Source organism: Zonotrichia leucophrys, chromosome Z (genome assembly GCF_028769735.1).
Source record: "Zonotrichia leucophrys gambelii isolate GWCS_2022_RI chromosome Z, RI_Zleu_2.0, whole genome shotgun sequence".
NCBI classification, from domain to species: domain Eukaryota; kingdom Metazoa; phylum Chordata; class Aves; order Passeriformes; family Passerellidae; genus Zonotrichia; species Zonotrichia leucophrys.
The window spans coordinates 38,019,137-38,044,298 of NC_088200.1; the positions used below are offsets into that span (position 1 = coordinate 38,019,137).

Genomic DNA, 25,162 nt, shown 5'->3' on the forward strand with positions numbered 1-25,162 from the left:
TAAGGGAGGCTGAAGTCCAGCAAGACGCCAGCAGCCCCACGACAGAGCAGCTGAGCTGCGGCAACTGGGGTGTTTTATTCGGGCGTCACACCTCTCCTGGACCAGGCCATGTTGATCGCCTGCCCAAACCTGACCTGCCCATCCCAGGGGACCATTGGGCTTAAACATGGCCTCTCCGGATCGATTCCGCCTTGCTGTCGCAGACCTCGTCCAGCATCACCAGCATGGACACGGCCTGCGCTGGCCGCTGCGGGGCATGGAGAGCGGGCAGAGGCCGCAGGACAGCCGCGGAGCAGCCCCCGACCGCGGGCCTGGGCATCCTGTCGTGCGGGACCTGCGGGCAGGGCGAGTGAGCCGAGCCCCGCAGAACCTCCGGCCGTCAGGCCGCCCCGGGCCCGCGCCCCGCATCCGACGGGGACCGGCCTGGACGGGGCCCGCCTTTCCCGCCGCAGGCCGGCCCGGTGGGGGAGGGAGGAGCGCGAAGGGAAGAGTGGCCGCTCTCTCGGGGTAGCGGTGATTTAGCGGCCACGGACCCCCCGGAGCAGGAGTGGGGGAGGCGCAGCAGGAGGGGCGACGCCTGCCTGGTGCTGCCCGCCAAAACGCGCGGGGTGGCGGGACGGGACGGGGCAGAAGCGCGCAGACTGCTCTCCCAGCTGCCCCCCGCCTGCCGCGATGCCCAGTGACACCCCGGCCTTCAGCAAGCCCCCGGACGTCGCGGGCCCGGGGGACAAGGCGAATAGCTTCGGGAAGGCGGCGGCCCCCATGGCGGCCGCCCCGGCGGACAGGGGAGCCGCTGCAGCGGGGAAGAAGCGGCCGCGACTGCCCAAGTGTGCCCGCTGCCGCAACCACGGCTACTCCTCGCCGCTGAAGGGGCACAAACGCTTCTGCATGTGGCGGGACTGCCAGTGCAACAAGTGCAGCCTAATCGCCGAGCGGCAGCGCGTCATGGCAGCGCAGGTGAGCTGTGTCCGAGCGCGGTGTGCTCCGCGCCCGTGGTGGTCGGGCCCGTCGGGGCCGAGCGGCCGCGCCGGGATGCGGTGCGCTGCGAGACCGCAGCCGCGGGTAGCCTCGCCCCGGACGGGGGGCAGGAGTTACACCGCTGTTAGTGAAACTTTTTGCTGTATTTCTCGCAAGTTATTTAAATTTCGTTTTTGCATAAGAAATGGGAGATGCCCCAGAGGCGCGGAGGATTGCAGCCGGGGCGAGTGGCAGCGGTGAGCGGTCAGCTGCACGGGCACGGCCGAGGGTCGCTGCTCCGGGCCGGGTACAGTCCGGCCCTATGGACAGCCCCCGAGGGGCTGTAGAACCTGCACGGAGCAGGACCTAAGTTACCGTCAGTAGCCGTTTTCCCGCTTGCTTTTAACTAGAAAATGAATAATCTAGCCAACAAATTGCTTATCGAGAATATTTTGTGCTGGCGGTGTAAACTGCGTTTCCTGATGCTGGTGGCTTCAGTTGAGCGCATTTCTAACTTTTTGGGGATTTTTTAACGGCGTTTCTCGAAATTTGGTGTGTAGCAGTTCTTCACATAACTGTGTCGGTGGGTCATCTTTTATCTCAACGAGGGCTCAGTATTCTGAGGGCTAAGAAGACAAACGGTATCCAGTTCAGGGTGGGAATAACGCTTTCGTTGGGTCGTCTCGCTTCGGAGTCACCATTCTGGCGGTGTAAGTATAGTGGTCTATTAACCCGTGTGATCTTTATCTTGCAAACTTTACTAAGGGGGTTCCTGGGCGTGTATTGGAGCGGCTGTTGAGGGGCATTTTACGCCCTCCTTAGAGCAAACGATCGCCTGCCAGCACATAATTGCGAGTGAAGGTACGTGGTGGTGATACCACACCCACCCATCAGTTTGCAATTGCTGTCTGCTCAGAGCTTCATGATCCCGGATAAAATGTGTGTCGGGCTGACAGGTTTTAAAAACCTAAGCAGCTCTAGATTAAATCTTCGCTTTTTTTTTTTTTTTAATTTTGTTATTCAGTGCATAAAACGTCCTCAGAACTCAATGGGAGTTCATTTAAACAATTCCTTCTTATTGGTAGTATGGCAGTCCAGAAATTATTTTTATGCCCAAGTTACATGCACTTTCTCTGCCTGGTGTGAACCTTGGAGAAATAAATGTGAATGGCTTTGCTGTCTGCCTCGGGGAAGGGAGCACGAAGTGTCCCCGTGCAGAGTGTGCCCCTCGGCACAGAATCTTGGCTGCTCAGCTGCTTCTGACAGGCAAGCTCCGGTGATGGTTCTCCTGGGGGTATTCTCTTCCCTGCCTAGTATTTGAAAGTTAGCTTTGAAAGCCTCCCTAGCTAAACCTTATCTGTGTAGGAGTTACACATTGAAAGTCTGTCTTTCCCCCTTTAGATATATTTCTGCAGTAAGCCCCTTGATGCTGGTGGAATTTTACAGGTCAAGGTTACTGGCTTGTGAAGTTGAAGTTACAGTGGTGTTTGCAAGTCTGCACCTTCTGTACGGGATGTTTCTTATTGTAAGGGCTAATACTAACTAACAGAATTATGAATCTGTATTAGAAAAAAGCATGGCTGTTGATCATGAAAATATAGGGAAGGCCTGTCCCAGATACCCAGGAGAATTTCCAGCAAGAAACGCCCATGATCCCAGTCTGTAAACTGGAACAAATTTCTGAGATTCAAGTAAAGATGCAAATCAGTTACCTCACAAGTAGCAGCGTATGTAGCTGTAGCAGTGTCATATATACTTCCCAGAGAGATCTGGCATGGGTGTTAAATTGATCTGCTAGTTTGGATGAAACAGAAGGGACTGTCTGCAAGCAGTGAATATGGTTTATCTGCACGCATGTCCAGACTGTGTAGTGCCTATAGGCTTGGCCAGTGCCAGTTAGGCTTTGGAACTTTGTCAGTATTAGGAAAGAAATGGGAAGCTCCAGCTTCTCCAGACTTGCCCAGCACTCTTCAGTGTATGTGATGCTGTCTGAGATGCCTGCAGGATGGTACCCTACATTTGCTGCCCTTCTTCCATAAGGGTTCTCTCTGTACAGTGTACTGTATGCTGAAATTTCCTTGAAGGGCAACACTTCCAGCAAAGAGCCAGATGGGAGCCTAGCAGGCCTGGATAGAGCAGCAGATTACAGGTGCAAGCCCTCATGAAAAGCTGCTTTATATTGATAAGAGACACAGCAGAACCCTGCAAGCAGACTAACCTCTTAACCCCAGCAGCTGTGTATCAGAAGAGAGGAGGGTAGTGAGTACACTTTCCAGAGTGCTTGTCCCAAGAGCAGCTGTGTTGCGGGAGTTTCGTCAGCTGCAACAAGTGTTAATCTGGCCTCAGTGGAGGAAGATGTGTATGTCACCAGCATTTCACAGGTTTGTTCCTTTGTGCTTGTACACAAAATGGGGTTGGTTTTGCTTTAATACTTCTCTGCCCATTGGCTGTATTGTGTGAAGGGCCTAGAGAGTAAGCCAAGTGAGCAGTGGCTGAGAGAGCTGCCTTTGTCTAGCCTGAAGGAAAGGGGGCTCAGGAGGAACCTTCTGCAGCTGCCTGAAAGGAGGTTGTGGGTTGGCGTCTTCTTCCATGCAGCTAGTGCTGACAGGATGAGAGGAAATGGGCTCAAGCTGGGCCAGGGGAGGTTCAGGTTGATGTCAGGAAGAACAGAAAAAATTGTCAAGTACTGAAACCAGGAACCATCCGTGGAGGAGTTCAAGAAACAACTGGACCTGGCATTTAGTGCTGTAGTTTAGTTGACGTGGTATTTGGTTGAAAACTGGACTCAGTGGGTCTTGGACGTCTTTTCCAGCCCTAGTGATTCTACGATCAGCACTACTCTACGGTACGAATAGTGAAAAACCATCTTTGAATCTGAGTCGATCATTGCTGCCAGTATAAATTGTGGTCAAAATCACAGAGCACACCCTATGTCTTCTCTTTTGTTCCTAGGTTGCCCTAAGAAGACAGCAAGCTCAGGAAGAGGAGCTGGGAATCAGCCACCCGGTGCCCCTGCCCAGTGTCCCTGAGACGTTTGTTAAGAAGAACAGTGGTGGCAATTCTTGCCTCTCGCTGGAAAGCAGCAGCCCAATGCACTCGACAAGTACAGCCATGACAGCAGCTAGTACACCACCAGGTAAGGTGCTGGGAGACTGGTGCTCACGTCTGAGGGCCTTGGCCAACACTGCTGGTGCTCACGGTTCACGCCTGTCCCTCTTTGCAGTGACAGGGTTACAGTACAGTACAACATTGTACTTCTGGTACAGCTAGTGGGAGGGAAGGATCCACTATCAGTCTTTAATGTTTTATTTGGTTATTTTTACTTGAAAATCAAAATTTCTTTTACACAGACTGGTACTGTAATAAAATTCGATAGGGTGTGTGATTGCAAGTAGAGAATTATGGGAAGATCTTCCAGCCTTACAAAACTCTTTGTGGTGGCACATTGGTTCTGTGTGGCATGCTGTGATGAACTATGAAAGAGTGATGTAGTCCTTCTCTTTTACAACAATTTAAATTGTAGTAAAATTGTATTGCATTTCACACTTGTAAAACAAAACCCAAAAAAACCCCAACAATAAGAAACAGTATTTGTCTGTATATTCAGTGAAAGCATAGCTGAGCAAAGATGGGACTTGAATATGCTAGGCAAGTGAAGACTCTAGGCAAAATGTTTTTTCCTATGCAAATTGCTTTTTCCACTTTCTAACTGTGCCTGACGGATACAGTGATTGAACATACAGAAGAAAGAAGAATGGAGCTGGTGTAATTGACTTCTTGTGTATAGACAGAAAAAAAGCAAACAAATACACATAAAAGGAAAAGCAAGTTTCATTCATTTTTAATAATCTATGCATATGCCAGTAATACAGGTGAATATACTTGCCAGATAGAAAGGTGATTCTAAAGTGGGCGGTGCTTTGCACTAGTTAATAAAAGGACAGTGCATGTGTGAGTCTGTCAAGTGACGCTATTCTGTTTTGCAGGCCATTAAAAGTATGTCAGATGGATTTGTTGGATCTAGTGCAGACAGGCAGTTTCAGACCATTGTAGTGGAATTTTGTTGGGAAGCTTTTAAAAGAACTGCTTAATAAAGCAATAAATAGCTTTTTATTAGCTTTTTTTGTTTTCATTATGTTAGTGTCACCTTTGAATTGATGCAGTTACTCCTTTCATATTTGCATTACTGCATGCTTTGTCTATAGACGTAGAAAAAGCTGGCTAAAGATTAAAGTAGTATATTCAGTGATATATAGAGATTGTGTGTAACTCAGTAGAACAAGAAGATCCTTGCTTGTACAGGAAGGCTGAAGAATGTAATCATTTTACTGTTGACAAAACTGGCTTAAGCTTTGATCTTAATGTTTTTCAAATGACAGTATTTAGTTTATTAATCCCATTTTAATAATTGCTAGTTAATTGAATTAAATTGTGGTCTTTTAATGGAAAGCGTTGACCAAACAGGCTTAAGGCAATTCACATGCTTGAAAAAGTACTTGAAAACATAAAAATGCCTAATTTTAAAGTATTTTGAATTGTTTTACTGCTCTTAGTTAGAGCAGTCATCTTTCTTACATCTTTCTGAATTTGAGCAATTTAAATACATTGTTTCTCAAGCATTTTACTAAATAACTAACTGTTATTATTTGTGTCCAAATAAATAACTGTTTGTGAGTGACAACATTTGAAATACACAGCCTCATCTCCAGAAAAAAGTCAGGAATCAAGACAGCGTCAACCTTTGTTCACCAGAAATGGAAGCATCTGCAAATGAAATCAGATCCATAGTTTTGCTTTTGGGCGCCTAAGTAGCAACAGACATTGTACTTAGTTCAGAGGTGACCACACTGTATGAATGAAGTTACGTCCTTAATAGTTTTGGTACATTCATCTGCTGAAAGCAGTGTAAGTAGTCATGGGATTTGACTTTATACCAGTGACTATGTGCTGGCTCTGAAGCTGGAGAAGGTGCTGTGCATTTATCCAGGTCTGTAGGGTAGCTTTGTCAGGAGCCTGAGTTCAGGCTTTGGTGAGGATCATAGCCTAAATATCCCCATGTTTTTCTTTTTAGCATATATCGATCTTTTTTTCAGATGAAAAATTGCCTTGTGGAATAAGTTCTGGCTTTAGATGTTGGGTTCTTTCAGGACCAGGTTCTTGATGGATTCTTGTATTGCTGTTTTATGATTTTATTACTACCCTAAACTGCAAGCAAAATGAGAGACCCCACTGGAGCAAGTGTCATTGTCTCAGGTTGGTAGGCTGAGGCGCTGGTTTTTCAAGAACTTACAGTAATTATTAAAGGAAGCAGGGAAAGTGAAACCCTTCATGGCAGGGGGAGCCAGCAGTTAGTTCCCTGCAAGCCCCAGGGGAAGCAGTGGCTTCTGGGAGTACCGTGTGTCCTGTGTGATTCACATTAGATTGGGCAAGAGGTGATTTTGACAAGTGGTAATTCTCTTCCTCCTCTAAGCTTTTTGGCTTATGAGGGCAGTTCTTCTTTTGGACTCCCATCACATGGAGCATTGTTTTCCAGCAGAGGAGTGATGTGTGAAGAAGTCACACAAATCAGACATAGTGCCAGAAAAAGAGTCATTGCTTGCTGTATCCATTTTATTAGCAGATCAGAAATAGTATGACGCCTGGATACCAGAGGCAGTTTTTCAGATGCCATTGTGACATGCTGTTTTTGAAGAGGGGAAAAAATGAATTATCATGATCATAACATAGGTGTTCGAACATTAACCGTGTCAGGCATGTTTAGTTTGGATGAACTGTATGCTCCCACTCAAAAGCAAACTGGGAATTTGCAGGGTAGTTGAAAGGGAACAGACCATAGTCTCATGAATTTGTTGTTCCTGTGCATTTCCCCTTAAAAAGTTGTAGATTGCTATAAGAAAAGGCCATTTAATTGTACAGAGCAACAAAAGTAATTTTCCCAGGGCATTTGATGTAATTGTCCTCCCATCTGTAGGATAGGTATATCTTGTTAGGATCTGCAACAGATCTGCAAAATATAGGAAAGATTATGGTGAAGCATGTAGAATGTGCTTTTCAGACATTCTCATTTTATAACACCTGTGCTCTTCACTGGTTTGTGTCAATTTAGAGCCTCTGCCATTTTGATATTTAGCAGTCATGGGGGTCAGAGAGGGGAGGCAGATGAGGTCACTAACTAAACACCATAGAGCTTACTGAAAAAAAGAAAGCTGCTCATACTGAATGAAGGAGAATGCATTTCACCTTTGCTTCATTATATTTTACCCTTGCCACAGACTAAGGGTCATGTTTGGCATTTGGCCATTGGAGTGGCTGCAAGATACACCCCCAGATGACTGGAAGGTGCTGGAAAGCACCCCTTCTTTCTGCTGCTCTGCACTCTAGTTGGCCCAGTTTAGAAACTTCCAGTATAGATGGGACTACTCTGTGATGCAGAATACCAGCTCCTGGTCCTATGCTCTGTGTGATCATTTCCCTGTTGTATTTGCAGTGTCAGTAGTGTTCAGGTGCCTCCCTATTATCACTGGTTGACAAACATAATTTTGAACAATTGTGAATAGTAAGCTTGTATTTGTTATTTCCCTTTGTTACATTTATTATGTTTGACAGAAACAAAATAGTATTCTTTTTTTTCTCTAAGTAGCTGCTGTCTTCAATTTGAAACTCTTTGACAAATAGAAGGGGTTTTATCTACTCATAAATACATACAATAGTGGGATCAGCAGTAATAGCATGCCTGATGTTTGGTGGTACTGAGATCCCTTTGAACTTGCAGTGGCCTAACTGTCTGCAAAAACCCTACCATGCCTTCTTTACTCTTCCTTTCCTTTCTTGCTCACTGTATTGTGATTTCAGAAATTGGTGCCAGATCTTGCAGCTGTTGTGCAAGATGAGTTTAAAAAAAAACCTAGTTGTTATAATGGAAAAATATCATAGCTGGGTTTAAAAAAGTGAGAAATTTTCTTTTAGAAAGAAAGCTCTTTTACAGTATTTATAGTATAGTGTTATGTGCTGTAAAAATGTCAGTTTCATTAAAGAAGCCTTATTTTAGTCAACTGATCATGTGGAAGCTTCTTTTCACTGTGAGAGTGCTTGATTGAAACAGGTTATCCAGTGAGGTTCTGGAGTCTCCGTGTTTGGGGAGGCTCAGAGCTTGGCTGGATGGTGTATAAGCAACATGATCCAGCTAGCAGGCTGGTTCTGGTTTGAATAGTTTGAGCCAGCTGGTCTCCAAAGATCCTTTCCAAACTAGACTGTTCTGTGAAGCTCTGAAATTTCTACTTGCTTGCCCTGACATTAAGTCAGCATACTTAAATTTGAAGTTCAGTCAGCCTCAATACTCACAAGCGCTTGCGAGCCTGTGAAAGAAATCGTAACTCTTTTGACCTAGTAATACTCAATGGTGGATTTTTTTAAACAAAGAGTTAGAATTGTAGGGATTGACAAATGGTGGAGGGGATTGATAGTTCAGGTGGCAGCAGCCTCAACAAGGCTGGCAGTAAGAAGGCAGCATTAGCTGCTTTGCCTGCCTGTGCCAGGACTAACATAGTGGCTGCATGCCCTCAGAGATCTTGGTGGGTCTGCGGTGGTTATCTGTCCATCCTTCTGCTCTTCCCTTTTCCCTTGGTTTCCTCACTACTTTCTGAGGATGATTTTCTCCCGCTGCAGCCATGGCTGCTTCTTTACTAGTTTTGGTAAAGCAGCAGGACTGGCTGCCTGCTGGTCCTGCCAACCCCCTTCCATTGCTTCCTGGTGCTTTCCCCTGGCTTCTCCCACAGTCAACAAATCTCTCTTAAAAAGCAAGGAGTACAGTTAAACATGACCTGTCTTTAATGGATTGTAACAGCCAACAAAGAAGTTTTGTGTCCTTCACCTGTGAATAACTAATCCATCATGATCATCATCATCTGGTTTTCTCCAGTTCATTGCAGTTAAGATGAGAGAAAAAGAATTACATTTGCATGTGTCTCTTGTAAGACTTTGTGAACTTCTTAGCCTTTTTGGATTGACGTGATTTCCACAGCACAAGTTAGATGTTGTCTTGGGAAGTAGTTGCTGAAAGTGGTCTGCCTGTATAGTAGTTTGCTTAGTTACTAAATCTCTTTCAAGCTGGACTTTGTAAATATTACAGGAGCTTTTAACAATCTTCCCTTGATTTAGGATGAAATTTATCCCGAATAGGCTTTTTAAATCCTGGACTGATACAAGTATGCATTGAACAATGCCTTCCACAGTGGGGTGGCCATGGCTTTGTAATTTTCAATTCCTATCAAAATAATATGTTTCGCTCAGAGTTATGTAAGAAGGAGTTGGTTGTGAAACAAGAAGGGGTGAGCATTTCAGCTTCTCAGCTTTGGGTTCACTGTACTTGGGGAAACGGTAGAGGAGTTCTGAGCATCTCATTATAAAAGGACATAGATAAATCTGAAAGGATGGAGGGAAGGGTGACAAAAATGATGTATTGCTTGTAGAAAAGGAGACTAAGGGTGGATATAAACAGTCTATAAATATTTGAGAGGTAATAATATGGAGGAGGGGGAGGGATTATTTACAGTGCTTGAGACAGCATAACAAGGAGCAACGGCTTGAAACTAAAAAAGGCAAAATTAAATTAGACACTAGACACTTTTTTCCCTAACGAGTAGTGCAATTAGCAACGGAGTGACCTGCATAAGGACAAGGGGGTAAGTGAAGCGTAATCAGGAGAGGTGTTTAAGAGTGTGTTAGATTATGATCTCTGGTGATGAATATGGGGGTAAACTCTGATCAATGCGCAGGTTAAAGTAGATGACGGAAATCTCCTACAGCTTTGTCATCTCTTATATGATTCATTGCCTCTAGCCATTCCTTGACTGTGTTAAATAAATCATAATGTTACAGGGTTCTGCATCCCTGATTAGATGTTTCCAGTCAATTCTCCAGTTCTCTTGCAAAGCTTGCAGTTTTCCTGCTCCTCTTTTCAAGCAGTATTCGTTACTGCAGCTTTGCATGCGCGCATGCGTGGAGGTGCCTCTGTTTTAACTGAGCTAACGTTTGAAGTGCTGTACATATCCATTCAGTGAGGCACTGACTCTTGTCAAAAGGCTGGTATTTCTGTTGTATCGGTGGAACAAGGTAGAACTAGCAGCAGTTCTCAAAGTGTCTGAATTAAGAAGTTTTTATTTTCCTTTCAGACTTTCAGTCCTGTGTGATGCTTCACTGGAAGTGTAAAAACAAATAGAATTATAAACATATTTGGAAAATCCTCACAGAAGATTGCTTTTCTTTTTCTGTGCAAGTGGTATTCTGAACGTTGCCTAGGGCTGTCTTCACCAGAGGCAGGGGCTGGGGAGAGGTTTCGGCATGTGCCAGGGAAGCAAGAGTGCCAGGGAGCAGTCATGACCTCCCCTACTCCCTTACTTTGAGAGAGAAAGGCTGCTCAGCCCTGAGATGGAGGCAAAGCACAGGAAGCTCAGCAGTTACTTCTATCCCTTCACATTTCAGAAGAGATTTTTTCCCCTGAAGGATTTTCAAACCTTTCTGGTTTTTAGGTTTGGGGGTTTTTTTTCATTTTCAAAAATACTTCACCATAGGGCTTTCTGTGTTTTCAGCATCCTGCTGTCCAAGTTTTTTCTTACCTCATGATGATTAAAGACATATGTCTATGGTTAGGGCAAGATAGCTGCTGAGCAGTGTTTGCTGTGTACTGGACAGATTTTGCCGTGTACAGTGTCCTAGCACCAGATTTTCTTCCCACCTAAGGTAACAGGGCTGGTCAGCACATCCCATTGTTCTTTTTGCCTTGGAAGCTCTTCCTCTGTAACACTGGCATTTGCATATGTGCATTCAGATTTAGAGAGTTATCTGTGCTAGATTGTGCTTTCCATTTGTTATTATGAACACTGAGATAAGGAATGGAGCAGAAGCAGAAAATGTACTAGGAATTTCTAACAATTTACTATCCATGGGCACATTATTCACTATCTGCAGCTAACCTCTTGTTCCTTTCTGTGTCCTTGAAACAGTTATTATATCTTCTCTGAATGTGTGGGGTTCTTTGTTTTAAAGAAAAGATATAAGTGAGGAGTGAAGGAGTACTGCACGCTTCCCTAACTGAGCACTGATTTGATTTCTTGCTTCTCCTTTTGTTTCACATGCTTTCTTGTACCTTGAAGACTGCTTTCATTTGCTTAATTTATCAAATAACTTCCTATTTCAGCCTGTTCAACCATTTTCCATTTACAGTAGATTTGTCACTTAATAACATGAGAAGCATAATGCAGTTTTGAAGGTTTCTTTTGTAGGAATGCTTTTTCATATGCTTCTTCTCATTCCTCTGTTTTATTGAACTTTACTAAACTTTCTTCTGAATTTGAGTACCTGCTAGTATTAATCAGGATTGTGAACAGCTCCTTTACTTAAATAACAGTGTTCATGCACATCTGTCCTATGTTTCCTTGAAGAGCTTGCAGTTAGTTAAGTACTGAGTCTGACTTCCTTTGCAGTGAGCTTAGATGTCTGATGTTTTGTTTTTTAATTCCTGTCTCCAGTCTTTATTTGTACTATTTTATTGCGTACAGGATAAGCCACTATTTGGTTATTTGGATGTCTGTAGTAATGAACACAACTGCACCTCAGCGGATGGTAAACCACTGTACTTCCTGTTACTGTGCATTTCTGTCACTTATGCATGAACACCATTCATTAGTGATCAGTTTGCATTTGCATTGAAGCCAATTTTGTGAGTGCAAACGTTGTTGCACCCATGCAACACTGGCAGTCATGCACAAAAGTTACGCACATCTGTGTGATTCTTGTTCTCTTGGTCAGGACTGCTGGATGTCTGCAGTGTTTTTTCACTACTCCCACTTTTAGCTTTTGCATCACATATTACATAGAGTTAAAAAGCCCTCCTATTATTTCCAGTTGGTCTGTTGTAGAAACTTTTGGGTTTCTGTCATGATAATAGCTTATAACCAAGCATGGGCTCCAGCTAATTCCAACCATCGTCCTACTCCCTTTATTATTTTTAGTGTGAGGCATAGTGATTTTAACCTAGTCATATTTCCTCCAAGGTCTTCTATCTCAGACACTTGTGAAGCTTTCCCTCCCTTCTAATGTTTTCTTTGATCTCTCATTAATGACTTAAATCCCTTTAGATTTAATCCACACCAAGTTTCTTTCTCCTCTGAATTTGCTTCTTTGCCCCTGCAGGTGTCTGGGCTGTTTTCCATCATTGTCCATAAATCTGTTTTTCTTCCCTAACTTCCTAAAATTTTTTATTTCTTTCTCTGTTTTTGTTTTTAATTGTGGCTTTACTTTTGTCTCCATTGCTCATTTCAGTAGCATGTTGAATTTGGTAGCATGAACACAAAGAGTTAACTGTTTGTAAATTTTCTTCTCAAATTGGATATCTCAGGGTGAATAATAACCTGTGTACATAGATATGCACATGCAGTAGTCATACTCCCAGCTTTTATACTGAGGATTGAAAATGGTCCTTGTTTCTCATGCCCTTAATTTTCTGAAGCACTGATTTTATTGGTCCTGATCCCACTAGCTGTCACACATGCTAATAACTTCAGATGTGTAAATAATGCTGTTGTTTCAGTTCAGTGTGGACAAACATATGCTGGAGCATTAAAATAATGCCTACCACCTTCACAGAGTCGAAGCCATATTCAAAGATTTTGAATGTGTTTTCTTTACCAAAGCCATTCATATTTTTTCCACTTGAGATTTGAATATGATCACTATAGCTGTGTTATAATGACCAAAAGTGCAAGAAAAGAAAGACCAAGCATTACCCCTCAGCTCACATAAAAAGATCGATTACTCCGCTATAGTGAGTGACAGAGACACTGAAAGTTGAATTTGCTGCCACAGATATCTTATTGAAGACCCAGAGCTTAAATTAATTGTGGAAATAAAATATTATTTTCCGTAGGTTTTATTTCTACTGCTGTATTAGGAGGATTGTTAAGTTGCATGCTAAATGTTTGCAGCAGATCATTTTTATTAAGTGTACACTAAATGTGAACAAAATGTTCCCTCTCCAGTTCTTCTGAAATCAGGCATATTTCAGCTTCTGTTAGCTGCATCTGGACTGGGGCTCTCTGTGGACTGAGAAATTTACTATGCCAGGTCTGCAGTCTTCTGGATGAAATTGCTCTCTCCTTGTTGTTTTGGTTTTTTCTTTGCATAAATCACCTTTTCTTTTAAAAAATACAGATTAGTGTGAAAATTTAAATTAACCAAAAATCTTGAAATTGAAGGGGTTTTTGAATTGTGTTGGAAACACGCATACAGAGTTAGCAGTAATTTCACCTGTTATGGAATAACAACTGTCCAATGGAAGATGGGAATTAACGCTCAGTAATTTTTTTCTGGTCCTTGCTTTACAAAAATATATGTAGTATTATACCTGTATATGGAGATGGTGACATTCCAGTTCCAACAGGAACCAAAATCAGCAGGACCGGATGACTCATATGCAATATTAGGAAGAAAAAAGAACAACTTTCCTGAGAATATGGGAAGTCTCCCTTCCTGTAAATATTCCAGAACTGCCTGGACACAGTGCTGTACAATGTCTTGTAGGATGACCCTGCTTGAGCAGGGTGGATGGGCCAGATGACCACCTGCCATCCCTTTCAACCTGACCCACTCTGTGATTTCCAGTAGGTCTTTCAACACTGAAGAAGTTCCTAAATCTTGAAAGAAAGATGATGTCATGCCAGTGTTTCGAGAAAAGTGAGTGTGGTAGGGTACATGGCTGCAAATCTGTTAGCTTGACATCACTTTTTTGAAAATAGTGGAACAATCCACAGCAAAATAAAATATGCAAGAGGGGAGAAATGCAGCTGTCGAATGATGTTCACATAGCATGAATTAACAAGTTTATGGGTAAAAATTCTGTCAAGTTGGTAATTTATATTGTTAGAAAATTTTTTGGTGAAGTACCATACTTCAAGGCATGCAAATCCTGCAAGGCATTTGATTTTTGTATCCCCTGACATCTTGATTAGGAACCTGAACTGACAGCAAGTCGGTACTGTATGTGTTACCTAGTTTTAAGGAAAATGATCCTATTAGTTTGTAGGTCTGAGTGGGGAATTTTAACACAGTAGTGTTTCTGGAGGCATCTCACAGGGACGTGCTCTTTGCTGTAATCATCCCATAGGTATCTTGGAAAGAAATCTGGCAGTATGACAGGTTGTGCTGGTACGTGATGGAAAGGCACCTGTACCAGCAAGCCCTGCAGAAGACAAAAGTGCACTGCAGAGAGGCCTGGTTAGATGATGGTCACACGAAAGCAAAAGCTGTTTTAACCCATACAAGAAGTGAAAAATTAAGAAGTCCATCCCAAACAAACACTTGCTGCACAGCTGGTTATCCTCGGGGATACTGTGCTGAATGTTAGTGGTTCCTGGTGAAAGAGGATGAGCTGGCACAGTCCTTCTAGGCAGTTATGTGGTTTGGGAAGCTGGTGGGGTGGTCATGGAACTAATGCTAGTGTGACTCTTGCCCTGGGAGCATGGTACATGCCCCAGAAAGTGGGCTCAAAATGAAAATTGGAAGGAAGGGTGTCACTGAACCAAAACCAGTGTAAGGTTAGGAGAGGGGACAAGGGAAGTAGATCTGTTTCCCTGTTCATACTGTTCCCTAGGTTTCTCTTTGTAGGTAGTGGTGGGGATGTAGCAATGGTCTGGACCCACACACCTGGACTGTTAAGTTGGAAGAGCTCAGGCAGGAGACAAATTATTAAAAGACCAGAGAACAGTACTGGAGAGAAAGTCAGTTTATTTCACACTTTGGTGATCTCCTTAGCTAACCTTTATTTGATCTCCAGTATGATTTTTCTGATTGCTTATGCCTTTGCCAGATTATGCTAGCTCCAGTTAGTTTTCTGTGTTATTTCATGGGGTAAGTTTGATATTGTGAACAACAGCAGCAAAATCCTGTGAATTCACTGTAAGGCTCAAGAAGGCCTATGGGAAATAACCTTAGTTCTGAGGTCTCCCAACTTTCCCTGAAATGTGTTGTCCCCTTTGCATAACGTTTATCCTAGAGTGTTTCTTTCTGGCAAGTTTTGTTCTTGTTAAAATCTGTTGTCCCACTTAGAACTGGTTTAGCCCTTCAGAAGTAGAACTAAGTAAATGCCATTTTGCTCAAAGACCACTCTGGAGTTATTCCTAGAGGGGAGTAAAAAATAATACTGATTCCTTCCAGGTGAAATTGAATTCTTCCAGTCAAGTAACCTTTGAGAAGCATGCCTTGTACCCACAGGCATTGCTGCCATTATGCTAGCTCCTCACTGGTAATGCTGGCTGAACTCAACAGTCCACCTCAGCAGCCACACCTAGCGAGGAATTTTCATGACACCCATCCCACCCTAGTTTTCAGACCCACTGCAGGAAAGCTGCAATGACTGGTTGTTTTGTCTTGTTGTGGTGGGAGGAGGTGAAAAGCAAATGGTAGGAGTTGGCAGGTGATAAGGCATAGCTGCGATAAAGAGGTGGAATAGATTGGTCCTTGTGCACTTCAGTTTCAGGGAAGAGGTCAGAGGCCTACAAGAAGTTCAGAATTGTTACACCACACACTTTGGGGTTTGTTTGTTTGTTTGTTTTAAATGTGTATTCCTGTTTTGAGAAGAATTATGTGTATTTTTAGTTTGGGTTGGAGAGGTACTGTGGTGTCAGTAAGGTGTTTTGGCTATCCCTAACCTGGACACATAGCTGCTGTTAGCCCTCATGTCTGATATGGCTGGTACTTGATATTTTTCTGTCTCTAACAGGTGTTACAGCACAGCTGCATACCCAGGGCTGTCTGGGAAGGTAATCTGAACAGAAAGGAAGAAGAACCACCAGATTTCATGTTTGAGCTCAACATAGCCATAACAATTGCCATAACTTTGGCAATTGATGGAGGGAGGAAGAGACACAGTTTTCTGAAAAGCTTTCCGGTCAAAATATTTGGGAATGCTGCATATCTGGCTTCCAATAGGAGAATGAGAGCAAAAGAGCCCATACATCTCAGAAATCAGGCTCCAAGACAGGGGTACAAGCACCATCTCCTCTTCTGCTCTGTGGACCCTGCTTGTTGCTTGTGTTTGCTGGCTCATCTTGGTTGCAGAGTGGTTTCCACCTCCCCACTGCCTGAGAGGCAGCACAGAGTGAAGGGCCAGAGATCTGAAAACTACAGAGAAACAGAGAGAAGGGTTTTATCTTCACAGCAGTGGCTTGAGTAGCTACCTCTTAGCATTTGAATTCAGGGATACTTTCAGGAATCCAGGGTCTCCTGGTTCAATCTCCTTTTAAAGGGAGAAGGCTTTCACTGACAGATTTGAAAGGCATGATTCTGCATACCTTGTGCTACAGCAATTCATAGTGTTCACTTTTAGTCCAAAATTAATACCTAATCTTTGATGTTTCCTTCTATTTGTCGTGATAGAAAAGTGCCTCAGATTTTCTGATTCCTGGGAAGTTTTTTTATTTAACAATGCAGTTCAAAAGCACCAAAACCTCTTTTTTGTACTACAGTTTCCTAAGTCATAATTTCATCAGTATGTCGTTGCAGTTAGGGATGTGAGTTGAGAGTTTCATGCATACAAGCACCTAAACAAGAGGTTTTAAGATAAAGCACTCTAGAGAATATTGATAAATAGAGGACTAAGGGGAAAACAAAAGTTAGGATAACAGGACATTGTCTCTCCTGTTTTCTTGAGTGCTCTGCTTCTCTGTCACCTTCAGTTCTAGTGCCCTTAGAAAGAACAGGGGCGTAGTACATGGACTTACAGTGCAGTGAAGCTCTTAGCCAAAGCAAGTAGTGCTGGGATGTTGATCACTGCCTGGTCCTTTTCTGGGAGCTTTGAGAGTAGTGAAGACAAAATCCTGGTTATTGCACATTCACATCCGTATACATAAGGGACAATCCCTGTGAATGTCATACTGGACCAAATTTGTCTGTCAAGAACCTATACTGCATTAACCAAAGCTGTGAATGGGGGATGGTGTGCATTCTGCATAGTGAAGGAGCAGTAAATGGACGTTGTGTGAAAGAGTAGGGATCAGCAGGTTACACAGCTGTGAAAACAAGATGAAGTAGACTCTGTGGAGAAAGAGGAGAAAGAAAAAAGGTGGCACTGGAGAAGAGAGTAGCTGTAGGGTTGTCTTCAGAGTTTGATGTTCTGGTTTAGCTGCTTGTTGCTGTCATGCTTCTTAAATTCCCATTGAGAGACTCCAGCCTTTTCCTGTTCCCTTCCTTCTGTTACTGGAGGGGTTTCCTTTCCTTTTCTTACTTGATCTAAAGCAGGGAGTGGGAATAGGGAAGATGTTTATGTGTAATATTTTGTACGGTATCACTATGCAAGGTACAAATAATAAATCACACAGTACATGCTTCAACAATTTACTGCCGGCTTTTGTATATGCTGTGACAAGTGCTCAAAAGGTCAAAAAAGCTTCCTTAACAAATTTGATAAGATAATGCAGTGAGCTGTAACATCATGAAGTCCTGGGGGCCATAGACCAGAATAGAAGAAATAATTATGCATGGTAATGGGTAATTACAGATAATGGCCTTTTTTGGGGGTGGCAGAAAATTACACAACCCCACAGCCTTGCCTGAAATGAACATTGTCTAGCACATTAACTTTATATCAAGTTAAAAGTTCAGTGTTGGAACCAAAGATAATCCACAACTTCTAATAGGAAGAGAGTAGAAATACTCCTCTCAAAGACGAGCACGCATGTAGGTTTTGTTCTCTGGGAGACAGCGTTTCTCAGCAGAAAGTAATAGTGCCAGCTTTCTTTGACATCTGAAATAGCTCTGTCATGATTGTCTGGTGGGAGAAACACATTGTACCAGAGTTTCTGATTATGATGTTAGGGAGTGATTTCACACTGGCCTTGTTCAAGGCTACTGTCCAGCCTCAAAGCCAGATACGAATTGAACTAAACTAAGGCATTGCAAGACTTAATATTGCTAAACCAGCTAATAGGAGTGTGTCAATGCTTTATGTACTGAGCAGGGAGAAATGGTCAGATACAAGGTTATTTTGAGGTATGAAGGCAGGTGTTCCCTGACTGAATAATTTTTTGTGTGTGTGTTTTAATGGTGTAGCTGTCCCTGTGCAGAAGCTGGGTTGCTGGAAGTATTAAAACTGGTGAAAACTGTCACTTTAAATTGAAAACTGCAGGAAATGTAGACTTACCAGTGGTTGAGCTTACTTACTGGGCAGTGCTTACCTGCTTGTTGAGTCACTGTGTTACTTGAGTCGTCACAGGTCTGTATTTTCAACAGCAAAGCTGTCTATGTGCAGAGTCTCTCTAGGCAAAGAAAAAAATCAAAACTGAATCATTGGTTTATATAAGAACACATGCCAGTAAATGGGAGCAGTGAAATTCTGAATTCAGAATAATTGCCACAATGCATATACCAGTCCCTTTTCTGGAATGCTCAGTCATTTGGAGACTAATCCAGTCTAACGCCACATGACTACATTGAGCCATGCTATGGCATGCTCCCAGACATGGAAATGTGGCTCTGCTATCCTGATTTATAAAACAGTCACTGGTGTGCATCTGTCACAAGTAAGATGACTGATAATCTCCCCCAGATTTCTGTGTGGTTCAGCAACCATTCCCAGTAGGCACTTTGGTGCTACCACCCTGTTTTACATGCTAAGAAAGTGTAATAGTATGGACTTTGTGTCATTTGATCTCATATCAGAAGCTTACCCACACATACTTAAATTACCGTTGCCAGCACATAATAAGATGTAAAACTGGCCCTTAACAGTACCAGTAGGAATAGAAAATACTCCATGCTTTCATGCAGCCTTCAAATTTCAGTGTTTCTACTTTTCAGTATAAACGCTGAAGGAGGTGTAAGAAAGAGATGATGATGGAAATTCCTGTAAATTACCTGGCCTTTCTCCTTTCTTCTCCCAAATGATCTATATACTGGCTTCTGCGTTGATTTTGCCATGCATATCCGTAATTTGTGTAAATCACCATAGCTTTATTGAAGTAAATGATCTGAGACTGGTTTACATTACCAAAGGACTGGACCAGTGTTTTTCACTGTGCTCTGCTAAGCAAAGGCAGGAGCCCATCATAGGTTACTGAATGTAAAAGACGTATATGTGTAACTGACCCCTAGTACTCACCTTCTTTAAAAGAAAATACCAGCCATCCTGAAATGAATTACTGGTTAACTACTATTAATATGCCATAGAGTCGGAGAGTCGTCTACAACACTGAAAGATCAATACCAGTATTTATTGTGCATCATATTGATCTTCTGTGAAAGAGTGGGCCATATTTCACACTGTGTACATAGTGCAAAAAAAGTAGCATCAGTTCCCTACCGGACTTAGTAAAGACATAGAAAAGAACTTAAGAGATCCAAGGGCACAGCTGCATGAAGAGGTACTGTTGTCTTTGCTGTAAAAGTGTTGCTCAGGGATGAAGAGCCTGTGGTGGCCCTACTTAGTAGACTTGGCATTCCAAAATCTGAGTGAGAATTTAAACTGCTTTATTTTTTTGTTACTGTTGCTCTATTTTCTGTACCTCCTTGTACAGGCTCAGCCCCGTTTTTGATCATGTTGTATTTGCAACTTCCAGAATATTAAATTTGTGTGTAATAGCAAGGGAAAGGCCCGGGTGCCCTTCCTACTTTTTCCATCTAGGGAGTGAAGACAGCCAGGTCATAAGCCCAGCTCCTGCAACAGATCTCATATTTTTAAGTGGAGGTGGAGGGACAGAGTGGAAGCTTGACAGTGCAGTAGGGGTTACCTTATTGAGACCTTAATTTCTCTCAAAAATTTCACCCTTATATGCAGGTGATGTAATGCTGCAAGCTCTAAGGCAGAGGAGGGCCCTCTTCTTGCCAGGAGAGCCATTCAGCTGTGTTGAGTTTGGAAGAAGGAAAGAAATCAGCTGAAAGCTGCTTCCTTAGCCTTGGTGTTCTCTACTTGCTGGCAGAAAACAGTCACAGTGACAGGCTGACAGCCTCTCTTGAGAAGAACACTTTGTTGGGTGGCTGGAGGCATGGCTGTAGGAAGGTTCAGCCAGTAGGTGTCTACCCTTAGAGGTGTGGGCCAAGGACCAACCAGAGGAACCCCAGCTAGATAGTTACAGATGTTGATTCCTACATATGTGTCCTTTCCACATTTAGAAGCATGGTGTCTTGTGGGATTTAGGGAAAACTAACTCTTCTGGCGATATTTCCTGTGATGTCACAGGAGTCCTAGTTCTTCAAGGAGCTGGATGTGTCTTTCCCTTCATTTGAACTTTTGCCTTTCCCTTTGCTCATATTTTTTGTTGTTAATCTCCTGGGGCACATCTCTGTGGTGAGGCCCTGCGGCTCAGAATGGTTGTGTGCTGGAGATGCTACAAGGACCAGGGATTTCATAACTCTGTGTTTATAAGGGAAAAATGCCCCAGGCTGCTGATGCTTGGGGATTTATGCATATGGGTGCCTGAGTGGCTGAATGAGCCATCTCTGCAGAGCAGCTTTGGAGATAGCAGCTGATAGTAGTGTAAAGACTTGGAGCATGGAGTGATGGCTGAAGAAAGCAGAGAACACTTCCGGTGGGTTTTAACAGCCCTGAACTCTGAGCCACTGGTGGGTGTTCTGCAGCTACCTAAAAGAAAATGTGGAACAAGTCAAACCTTTTGCGCTGCTGGTGCCAAATGATGGTAGCCCAAACCACAGATAGAAGATAAAAAGAGAAAAGAAGCATCAAAAAGCTTTTTCTTTTTCCTCCTCCTTAATGCAGCAGAATACTGCCACTGCTGCTCTTCAGGAGGGAGCTGTAGCACAGCTCCCTGTAACAGCCACTGGAATGTCACAGAAGCGTCAGGAATATCAGGAATGGTTGTGTGATTTGGTAGATAGCTATGGGTAGGTTTCTGTTCTAGCCTAGCCCATCTTGTCCCATGTTAGGAAGTGTACTGAGTAAGAGCTTTCCAAAAGTTGCAACAAAAGCTGTTACTTTCTCCCCCTCTCTTTTAGCTGCTGGCACCCACAGTGACTGATCTCTCCTGTGTATTAGAGAATCAGAATCACAGAACCATTTGGAAAGACTTACTAAGATCATTGAGTCCAGCCTTTGACCCATCACCACCTTGTCAACTTGACTATAGCACCTAGTGTCACATCCAGGCATTCCTTGATACCCTCCAGGAATGTTGATTCTACCCCCTCCCTAGGCAGCCCATTCCATTGCTTAACAACCCTTTCTGTAAAGTTCTTTCTGAGGTCCAACCTGAACCTTCATTGGCACAGCTTGCGGCTGTCTCCTGTCATTCCGCCACTTTGTACCTGGGAAAAGAGTCCAGACCCCACCTGGGTACAACCTACTTTCAGGTGGTTGTGGAGAGTGATAAGGAAGCCGCCTTTACTCCAGCCTAAACAACCCCAGTCACTCCTTCTAGGACAAGTGTTCCAGAACCTTCCCACTCCATTGCCCATCTCTGGACATGCTGCAGTACCTCAATGTCTTTATTGGAGTGAGGGGCCCAGCTGAATGCAGCACTCAAGGTGTGGCCTCACCAGTGCTGAGTAAAGGGAACAATTCCTGCCCTGCTCCTGCTGCCACACCATTGCTGGCACAGGCCAGGATGCCATTGGCCTTCTTGGCCACCTGGGCACTGCTGGCTCATGCTCAGCTGCTGTCACCAGCACCCCCAGGGCCTTTTCCTGGGGCAGCTTTCTAGCCACTCTGCCCCAGCCTGTGGCACTGCCTGGCCTTGATGTGACCCAAGGGCAGGACCCAGCACTAGGCCTTGTTGAACCTCACACCACTGGGCTCAGCCATGATCCAGCCTGTCCAGATCCCACTGCAGAGCCTTCCTGCCCTCCAGCAGATCAGCTCTCCTGCCTGACTTAATGTTGTCTGTGGACTGACTGAGGATAATCTTGATCCCCTCATCCAGATCATGCAGGTGTAAAAAGACCTTATCTTCCTGGTGCTAGTATTTTTAATGGGGAGTAGTAGCCCTTCTGATGATGCATTGTAAATTGAAAGACACTGCAGAGCTTTTAGAAGAAATCACACATTAGTGCAATAATGCAGACTTGTTCAGCAGGTGACTGCCTTGCCTGTTTCTGTCATGTGAAATCTGTATCCCAGCAAGGAATGTGTTGGAGGATTTTGCTTTTGGCTTCTATTTTGCAACATTTGAAGCAGAGCAACTGGAATGCAGCTTTATTTGAGAGGTAAATTTAGGGAGGGGAGTCAAGCTTGTGCTGTGTCTGTGATCTAAGTTCTGATTTTATCAGATGCAGGCAAAAGCATCTAAGAGTCTTGCCTAAAAGCAGGATAATAATTTTAAAAATAACAAAAATGAAAGTGCAGAAACCCTGAAAAGTCTTCTGTGGCTTTGCAGGCACTTCTGTTTTGCGTGCAAAATTGAGAAATACTTCACATAAACAAGGCCAGCTGACATGGTTCTGCAGAAAAATCAGGTGCGGGAAGCATAAAACAGTCTTTGCTAATAAACAATTCATTGATGTCAACAGAACGGCAGCAAGAACTGGATGGGGGCACTGTGTAATTTAGTGACCTGGAAGTAGATGATCCATGATTGCAGAAAGCTTTCATTATAGCTGAAGAAGTGAAACAAGATTGCATTGTAAATAGCAAAAATAGGTAAAACTGATTATTTGATCTAATATGCAGCTAATACACAGGACTGTAGATGTTGTTATCATGACTCTGAGGGGCTGGTATGCCACTATATTCCTTCCACAGGTAAGTAACCAAGATACAGGTACACCAAGAGAAAGATCCAGAACAAACTAGACCTGGCTGAAATGTCTTCTCTTAGGGCTGTTATTTCCTATGTGCCTGTTGCCCATGCTGCTTCATGTCCATACCAATAGCTCTTGGGAGCTCATCCATATGTTTTAAACCGCATTGTTTTCTTCTCTGCAAAACAATTGGACAACATCAGGGGGAGAAGAGGAGCTCCTTACAGAGAACTGGTACAAGGCAAGGTCACAGACATGCAAACTAGAGCCAGAACTACAGATGTGGAGGGATCTAGATGTTGGATTTTTTTTTTCCCCCGTAAATGTGTATATAAGATTGTGGTAGTTTTTTGTTGTGTCTGGCTTGGCAGTGTAACTGATGGCATGTAGGAGAGAGAGCTTGGGTGTGCAACAGTACCAACAAGCACCTTCTGTTTTTCATGCTTGCAAATATTGCAGGACCCTGGTTGACAGTAGAGTGGGGAGATCATGGCCTCTCATTGTCTGAGAAGCATCCCCATCTTAGGGAATGACAGGGAGGCAGACCTTGCCTGAGGGGAACGCAGCCAGCTAACCCCTGATCTGGAGGCAGTCCAGAGTGGATGCAGCAAGTCACAAGCAGTACCTTTCTCCTCATTCTCTTTTGCTAGTGGTGTGGGATCTTGTTTTGCTTGGTGATTTTCTAGGTACAGGAGCTAAATTTGGGATTGAATTCTTGGCAAGGATTGAGGACCGTACTGCTCACAGGTAGCGTGTGGGTTTCTGGGACACCTTGGCTGTTCCTGTGGTATTTTGCCCACTGCAGCTTCTCTTGCCTTGTGGCTGTTTGCCCCTCGTAGAGGCATGTTCAGAAGGTGTCCTCTCACCTTCTGGACGCTGGCTGGGAGGAGTCATTCTGTAGCTAGATCCTTTCTGCTTCTAGAGAGTTACAAGAGACTTGGCACACTGTTACAGATTAAAAAGTAGTAGGGGACTGCAGAGTTAGGCGATGTAAATCATTGTCCCCATCAGTTGATACTGATTGAGGATTCAGAGCATTGTTTTAACCTGCATTTGGTTTTGTCTGCTGTTTTGCAGACTGTGGTGTGTGTAGGTGGCAGTCTTGGACTGTGAGTAATTCTTGGTCCACTTGAGTTTCCACCAAACACTGAGCCATGTTTAGCTTTCAGCTCCTACTTCTTATTTACCACTGTCTGTCCAGCCTTTGGGAGGAGTAGTAGCTCATTAGAAGGTGGAAGATAATGGTCTTTTTTTTCTTTTCCAGAGGGACGGATGCTCATTCAGGACATCCCTTCCATCCCCAGCAGAGGGCACTTGGAGAGCACATCTGAGTTGGTTGTGGACTCCGCCTACTACAGCAGTTTTTACCAGCCATCTCTGTATCCTTGTTATAACAACCTGTACAACTACTCCCAGTACCAGATGGCAGTGGCCAGTGAGCCTTCCTCCAGTGAGACAGGGGGCACAATTGTAGGGTCGGCCATGAAGAACAGCCTTCGAAGTCTCCCAGCAACATACATGCCGAGCCAGTCAGGAAAACAGTGGCAGGTATGATCTCCTCTTTGCTGGTTTCGTGGCAGCGCAAAACCAGAATCATATTCCAGGGTGGCATTAGGACCCATTTTGTGAAAGTTAGACAAAATGTGTGGTTGCAATGCAGCATAACAAAAGTAATTACATAGTTGGACAGTGATAATGGTATGCATAAATTGCCACAAGCGCAAAGGGCACTAACTTGATTTTATCTTCTGTATTATGTGACAGTAGATTATTAATTGTTTTCCAGAAAAAAAGAGTCCAGTATAACATCCTGAGAGCCTAAGGTGTAATTTCTGGGAGGCTTTGCTCTTTAGAAGCATAGGCTTTTTCCATGTTTCACATCCAGTGTGCTGAGGTGACCCAGGAGACCATGCTGTTGTGCAGCAGTTTGGTTGCAGTCAGTTGAATGTGATGTGGCATATTGTTAAGTTGTGTGTTCTGGTAATTGGTAACTCCAGAGCTCATGATTTTTACTCATGTAGTTCAGGTTGCAGGCAGTACCTGAGAGTTTCAAACCAAAGCTCTATGTACTTTGTTAGGATATAAAGCAAATCAAGCCTTCGCACTCTAGGACATGATAATTGTAGCATCCAACTCAGTCAGAAACTGGAAAAAGGGAAAATCTGCCAATATGGGGGATTCTTGGCAAAGTGGAAACATTTCAGTAACTCTGGGACTATTTGATTTTGGACTGCAGAGATGCTTTTCCTGTTTGAGACTGAACTGGTACAGCTGTACCCTCTGAGTCTGCATGTGCCTGTGTCCCTTGTGTAAGGACAGGAGAGGGCAGACCTCTTCTGTAGAGCATCAGGACAGGGCAGGCTGCTTCTGCAAAGGCTGTGTTGTGAAACCACTCAACAGTGAAATGTCCACCAAAACCTCCTTGTGTAAGTGAACAGAGGTCATCCTGTTTGCTGACAGAGAGTTT

The 25,162-nt window shown here is 43.7% G+C and overlaps 1 protein-coding gene across 1 annotated transcript in view; it reads left to right on the forward strand.

Annotated features, from left to right (window-relative positions):
- Positions 1-576: 576 nt before the first annotated feature.
- DMRT1 (doublesex and mab-3 related transcription factor 1) overlaps positions 577-25,162 on the forward strand; it is a 58,784-nt gene continuing 34,198 nt past the window's right edge. The window contains exons 1-3 of the mRNA XM_064735583.1: positions 577-957; positions 3,910-4,093; positions 23,960-24,243. Of these exons, the coding sequence (XP_064591653.1) occupies positions 673-957; positions 3,910-4,093; positions 23,960-24,243 (753 nt within the window). The 5' untranslated portion in view covers positions 577-672. The remainder of the gene's footprint in view (positions 958-3,909; positions 4,094-23,959; positions 24,244-25,162) is intronic.